The 7,033-nt window shown below is 51.7% G+C and overlaps 1 protein-coding gene across 1 annotated transcript; it reads right to left on the bottom strand.

Annotated features, from left to right (window-relative positions):
* Nucleotides 1–4,273: 4,273 nt before the first annotated feature.
* On the bottom strand, nucleotides 4,274–6,321 carry LOC139250681 (serine/threonine-protein kinase ULK1-like). The gene is made up of 3 exons (XM_070873058.1): nucleotides 5,582–6,321; nucleotides 4,468–4,560; nucleotides 4,274–4,327 (listed from the first exon to the last, which is right to left on the bottom strand). Exons 1-3 carry the CDS (start codon nucleotides 5,669–5,671, stop codon nucleotides 4,274–4,276), a joined length of 237 nt encoding a protein of 78 aa, XP_070729159.1. The 5' UTR covers nucleotides 5,672–6,321.
* Between the last annotated feature and the right edge of the window lie 712 nt (nucleotides 6,322–7,033).

The following is a 7,033-nucleotide window of genomic DNA, read 5'->3' as shown; positions in this document are numbered from 1 at the left end:
TCAGAAGGATGAGGGGTGATCTTATAGAAACATTTAAAATAATGAAAGGGATAGACAAGATAGGCAGAGAGGCTGTTTCCACTAGTCGGGGAGACTAGAACTAGGGGGCACAGCCTCAAAATACGGGGGAGCCAATTTAAAACCGAGTTGAGAAGGAATTTCTTCTCCCAGAGGGTTGTGAATCTGTGGAATTCTCTGCCCAAGGAAGCAATTGAGGCTAGCTCATTGAATGTATTCAAATCACAGATAGATAGATTTTTAACCAATAAGGGAATTAGGGTTATGGGGAGCGGGCGGGTAAGTGGAGCTGAGTCCACGGCCAGATCAGCCATGATCTTTTTGAATGGCGGAGCAGGCTCGAGGGGCTAGATGGCCTACTCCTGTTCCTAATTCTTATGTTCTTATGAATGTGGAAGGCCGGCCAGGAGTGAGTTGGAGTAGTCAGGTCTCGAGGTAACAAAGGCATGAATGAGGGTTTCAGCAGCAGAAGAGTTGAGGCAAGGGCGGAGGCAGGCAATGTTTCTGAGGTGGGAAAAGGCAGTTTTAATCGCCAGTAATATTGGTTGTATGTTATTTTTTAGCGGGTTTTGACGTGTAGGAAGCTCATACAATGAATGTTCCAGGCACATATAAGATATGTGTGAATTGATATCTTTCATTGAAGTCCGGCCGAGTAGGGAGAAACGCGGTCATCGTCATAGCAAGTGTTCTGATCGGGAACGCACTGCCTGAAAGGTCGATGGAAGCAGATTCAATCGTAACTTTCAAACTGGGAATTGGAAAAGGAAAAATTATCATGGCTGTGGGGAAAGAGCGGGAGGAGTGGGACTGATTGGATCGCTCGCTCACAGAGCCGGCACAGGCACGATGGGCCGTATGGCCTCCTGGTGTGTTATAAGTAGAAAGAAATGCTTTCTGGTTGTGTGAAACAGGCCTCAATGAGTCATTTTCCCCTTGAGGACCCTCCTGGAAAACTGACAGCTCATCTCTGACAAGTGGCATAAACATTGCGAATATTTGGTTGGAGCTGTGAGTGTTCGCAAATGAGACAACATCATCTGAATTGCAGAGACCAGCAAAAAATAGTCTCTTTACAGGCAATGACTATCTCCAACAAGCAAGAGTCTAACCACCGCCCCTTGACATCCAACGGCATTACCATCGCCGAATCCCCCACCATCAACATCCATTGACCAGAAACTTAACTGGACCAGCCACATAAATACTGTGGCTACAAGAGCGGGTCAGAGGCTGGGTATTCTGCGGCGAGTGTCCACCTCCTGACTCCCCAAAGCCTTTCCACCATCTACAAGGCACAAGTCAGGAGTGTGATGGAACACTCTCCACTTGCCTGGATGAGTGCAGCTCCAACAACACTCAAGAAGCTCGACACCATCCAGGACAAAGCAGCCACTTGATCGGCTCCCCATCCCCCACCTTCAACATTCACTCCCTCCACCACCGGCGCACCCTGGCTGCAGTGTGCACCATCTACAAGATGCACTGCAGCAACTCGCCAAGGCTTCTTCGGCAGCACCTCTCAAACCCATGACCTCCACCGCCTAGAAGGACAAGGGCAGCAGGTGCATGGGAGCACCATCACCTCCAAGATACACACTATCCTGACATGGAAATATATCGCCGTTCCTTCAGCATCACTGGGTTAAAATCCTGGAACTCCCTCCCTAACAGCACTGTGGGAGCACCTTCACCACACGGACTGCAGCGGTTCAAGAAGGTGGCTCACCACCACCTTCTCAAGGGGCAATTAGGGATGGGCAGTAAATGTTGGCCTTGCCAGCGACTCTCACAACCAATGAACGAATAAAAAAAAAAGTATTTACAGCACAGAACCGGACCATTCGGCCCAACTGGTCTACGTCGGTATTTATGCTTCACACGAGCCTCCTCAACCCTACTTCATCTCACTCTATCTAGGCTGACCCTCCCAGTGCAGTACTGAGGGAGTGCTGCATTGTCGGAGGGGCAGTACTGAGGGAGCGCTACACTGTTGGAGAGGAAGTACCGAGGGAGTGCTGCACTGTCGGAGGGGCAGCACTGAGGGAGCTGCACTGTCGGAGGGGCAGCACTGAGGGAGTGCTGCACTGTTGGAGAGGAAGTACCGAGGGAGTGCTGCACTGTCGGAGGGGCAGTACTGAGGGAGCTGCACTGTCGGAGGGGCAGCACTGAGGGAGTGCTGCACTGTCGGAGGGGCAGTACTGAGGGAGCTGCACTGTCGGAGGGGCAGCACTGAGGGAGTGCTGCACTGTCGGAGGGGCAGTATTGAGGGAGTGCTGCACTGTCGGAGGGGCAGTACTGAGGGAGTGCTGCACTGTCGGAGGGGCGGTACTGAGGGAGTGCCGCACTTTCGGAGGTGCAGTACTGAGGGAGTGCTGCACTGTCGGAGGGGCAGTACTGAGGGAGCTGCACTGTCGGAGGGGCAGCACTGAGGGAGTGCTGCACTGTCGGAGGGGCAGTACTGAGGGAGCTGCACTGTCGGAGGGGCAGTACTGAGGGAGCTGCACTGTCGGAGGGGCAGCACTGAGGGAGTGCTGCACTGTCGGAGGGGCAGTACTGAGGGAGCTGCACTGTCGGAGGGGCAGCACTGAGGGAGTGCTGCACTGTCGGAGGGGCAGTATTGAGGGAGTGCTGCACTGTCGGAGGGGCAGTACTGAGGGAGTGCTGCACTGTCGGAGGGGCGGTACTGAGGGAGTGCCGCACTTTCGGAGGTGCAGTACTGAGGGAGTGCTGCACTGTCGGAGGGGCAGTACTGAGAGAGTGTTTTCGGATGAGACATTCAACCAAGCTCCACGTGCCCTCTCAAGCGGATGTTATAAATCGCATGGGACTGTTTCGAAGAGAAGGGGTGTTTTCCCCTATGTGTCCTGGCCAATATTTATCCGTCAATCAACATCACTAAAACAGATTATCTGGTCAATATCGCAGTTTATGGGAGCTCGCTGTGCGCAAATTGGCTGCCATGCTTCCTTCATTACAACAGTGACTACACTCCAAAAGTACCGTCATTGGCTGTAAAGTGCTTTCCCTGAGGTCATGAAAGCTGCTATATGCAAGTTATTTTTTCCTATCACCATATCCTTCTATTCCTTTCTCCCTCATGTGTTTATCCAGCTTCCCCTGAAATATATCGATACTATTCACCTCAACCTCTCCCTGTGGCAGCGAGTTCCACATTCTCACCACTCTCTGGGTAAAGAAGTTTCTCCTGAATTCCCCATTGGATTTATTAGGGACTGTCTTATATTTATGGCTCTTTGCAGGTTCCTTGGCTCTGTCCCAGTAAAGGAGCATAATGAAACGTCTCCTTATCCTGTTCAGGAGGCTACAAGCACTCCATGCAACTGATGCTTATTTTTGGTACTCCTGCAATGGGTTACATTACTCATGTTTCCCGCAGCCTGTCACATCGGGAGACCCTGCTTTGCCCAATCAACCCTTGCCCTGCCTGCAACAGCCCATCTTACGCGCTGTCCCTGGGTCGCGCAAAGCCCCGCTGGGCGCTGTAGTTTTGCGGGGGCCGCGAATGCAGGCGGCGGACGGGGCGGCGGACTACAACTCCCAGCGGCCTCTGCGAGCGCCGGCGCAGTGCAGCTCCTCCCGGGGGCGCAGAGAAACAATGTCAACAGAGGCTGGCCGCGCATGCGCGGGACTCACCTAGGTCCAAACAGCAGGAGGCTCAGATTCCCAGAGCAAAGGGGATAATGCCAATAAAACCAGGGCCAGGGGTGAATAATCCCAATAACACCAGGGTCAGGGGGGCAAATATCCCAATAACACCAGGGCTTGGGGGACAAATACCCCAATAACAGTAGGGCCGGGGGGGCAAATATCCCAATAACACCAAGGTCAGGGGGTAATAATCCCAATAACACCAGGGTCAGGGGGGCAAATATCCCAATAACACCAAGGTCAGGGGGAATAATCCCAATAACACCAGGGCCAGGGGGAAATAATCCCAATAACACCAGGGCCAGGGGGATAATCCTTCCCGCAAAAAGCAGCCTCTCAAAATCAACCATTAAAAATAGACACATCAAAGGTGTATTTATTTCTCTATATATATTTTTTTCTCAGTTATAATTTAGTGACTAATATAGGTCATCCATTGTGGTGAATGAATTCAAAGTTAAATCATCTGTATGTGTCAGGGCCTTAACCTGCAAAAATCCTTCAAGTCGTCAATGAGAATAGCAACATGTCCCTAAAATAAATAAGAAAACATCGGCAAAATGGATGAGGAACACCACCAGAATCATGCTGTTACCTGAAAGTCGTACAGCGCCACAATATTGACATGTTTTAGTTCCTGAAAAAGAGGAAATATTATCAGCGGTGATAAAACCACAGAATTGAAGAGCTGAAATCCACACTCACAATTAAAGATCTCTGCACTTCTTGTTTAAAAACCGAGGAAATGAGAAAGGTCAACTGAAGCAACGCTCTTACCTTCAGTATTTTGATCTCCTTTCCCAGTAGTGTTTGAGATTTTGCTAGATTTTTCTTGTTGATGCATTTAATCGCAACTTCCCAATCGTGTTTCTGGAACAACATTGGAAATTGCTTGTATCATTTTGGATGGTTTTAAAAAAATTTTACCTCACCATGTTGGGAGTTACACTTCGACCATTGCATGCAAGTTCATGTTAAATTATTTGGAGCCTGGATAGAGTGGATAGGGAAGGACCTAGTTCCCCCAGCAGACAGGTCAATAACCAGGGGACAAAGGTTTAAAGTCATTGATAGAAGGATTAGAGGGGAGTTGAGGAGAACTTTCTTCACCCAGAGGGTGGTGGGGGTCTGGAACTCACGGCCTGAAAGGGTGGTAGAGGCAGAAACCCTCACCACATTTAAAAAGTACTTTGGCGTGCACTTGAAGTGCCGTAACCTGCAGGGCTACGGACCGAAAGCTGGAAAGTGGGATTAGGCTGGATAGCTCTTTGTCGGCCGGCACGGACACGATGGGCCGAATGGCCTCCTTCCGTGCCATAAACTTCTAGGATTCTAAGAGCTGGAAAGTGGGATTAGGCCGGATCGCTCTTTTTCAGCCGGCACGGACACGATGGCCTGAATGGCCTCCTTCTGTGCCCTAAACCTCTGTCAGTTAGACCCAGTTTTATTAAACAATTTGACCTGGGGTGCACACAACAGCCAAAACACTGCGGATGCTGGAAATCTGAAATAAAAAAACAGAAATTACTCAGTGGGTCAGATAGTCTCTGTGTTGATTAATCTGAAACTTGCTGATTTAAAAGAAAATCTGACCAGGTTCAGCTACATAACTTGAAAAAAATGAGTGAGGCACCAATCCATTAAGGGGACTTGTCCTGACATGCCCCCCGCGCTATCATGGAGACAGGTTGCATTCAACTCATTGAATAATGCGATCGCTAACCCCCACCACAATTTGCAAGAAATATTTGTCAGAGATAGAAACATCCGGTGCAAATAAAGCAGATGACTGCAGGCTGTGGCAGAAATAACCAGAGGTGTATTGCGGATGCACGTGAACTTGCAGTAATTGCCCACCCCCAACACTGACACTGACCAGCCTGAAATGTACCTCGATATATCGACCCTTGAAGACGACGGCAAAGGCTCCATGCCCGATCAAATCTTTCCTGTTGAACTCGAATTTCCCCACGCTCTCCATGTTTTTCCTCCTCCTGTTCCTTTTGTTGTGATGGTCGTAATTATTTATTTGTAATTAATTTAATTTTTGGTTTAAAATTCCGCCCTAGAGAGAGAGAGAGAGGCTGCGATTAGGGTTTGCCCAGAGCTGGCAGGCAGGCGATAATGTCCAGGCTGCTGTTCCTGCAGAAACAATCTTGTACCCTTGCCATTTCCCTGGGCTGCCGGCCTGTGCTCGCCGATCCCTTTTCGTTCATGTTGGCGAGAGGAGCAGGGTTTTTTTTTTGTGTCCTTGTTGCTGCTGTTGTTCCGGAGGGTAGTGTGGCTGGCGTTGTTCAGAGCTCTCCCCCCATGGTGGAGTTGCTGGCGGGGCTGCCTTGGTCCAGGGAGGTCTCGGTGATCTCTGTGTGTTGTGTGTATCTGTGCAGTATCCTATTTGTGTACAAAGGAAAGTTGCCAGCGACAGAGGGAAACAAAAGCGCTACTTTCCTCGCAACTGTTGCAAAAAATAATTCTGCTGCAGATCCGCGGCCAGGGTCGCAATGCCTCCCCTCCCTCCTCCCACAGTCACACACTTTGTACACAACCTCCTCGTCCTCCCTGGGCTCAGCAAGACTCAGCCCCTCGCTCTGATCACGCACAAAGGAGCCTGTTTGTTTTCTTTCTGCAGTTTGGCTGTGTGTGCGTCTGGAAACGCGCAGGCGCATTATTCTCGGGATATTTTTATATCTATCTTTACGCCAGCCCCCGGCTTTGTGCTGATGAGCGGAAACCCGGGCGGCAGCGAATGGGCAGACAGGAGCAGGCTGTGCTGCAGCCCGGCCGCCTGATCTTAACCCTTTCGCTGCACGCCGCCCCGGCTGGTGCAGTGTCTTGTCTCAGCACTTGCAGTTATCCCAGGCAGCAGACAAGTACCTGTAGAGCAACTTGTGTTTGTATAGCCACAGCTTGGACCTCCCTTGTCCGGGACTCCCTTATCCGGCACCACCCCTCGTCCGGCATGGTTCCGGCGACACGGAGGTACGCGCGCGGATCGTGGCCGATCTCCACCCTGACTTAGGGGCCCGCCGGCACTCGGCCCCCCGACAATCCCCCCGACCCTCGGCCCCCCGACAATCCCCCCCGACACACGGCCCCCCGACAATCCCACCTGACAATCCCCCCGACCCTCGGCCCCCCGACACTCGGCCCCCCGACAATCCCCCCCGACACACGGCCCCCCAACAATCCCACCTGACAATCCCCCCGACAATCCCCCCGACCCTCGGCCCCCCGACAATCCCCCCCGACACACGGCCCCCCAACAATCCCCCCCGACACACGGCCCCCCAACAATCCCCCCGACACACGGCCCCCCGACAATCCCCCCGACACACGGCCCCCC

Source organism: Pristiophorus japonicus, unplaced genomic scaffold, assembly GCF_044704955.1.
Source record: "Pristiophorus japonicus isolate sPriJap1 unplaced genomic scaffold, sPriJap1.hap1 HAP1_SCAFFOLD_4091, whole genome shotgun sequence".
NCBI lineage: Eukaryota > Metazoa > Chordata > Chondrichthyes > Pristiophoridae > Pristiophorus > Pristiophorus japonicus.
The sequence above is the reverse complement of the archived record's forward strand: the minus strand, read 5'-3'. Positions and strand labels throughout refer to the sequence as shown.

Coding starts and splice junctions, on each gene's coding strand:
- LOC139250681 (XM_070873058.1), bottom strand. CDS start 5,671: ATGGAGAGCGTGGGGAAATTCGAGTTCAACAGGAAAGATTTGATCGGG. Junction 4,561..5,581: donor TCAAGGGTCGATATATCGAG/GTACATTTCAGG, acceptor ATGTTGTTCCAG/AAACACGATTGGGAAGTTGC. Junction 4,328..4,467: donor AGGAGATCAAAATACTGAAG/GTAAGAGCGTTG, acceptor CCTCTTTTTCAG/GAACTAAAACATGTCAATAT.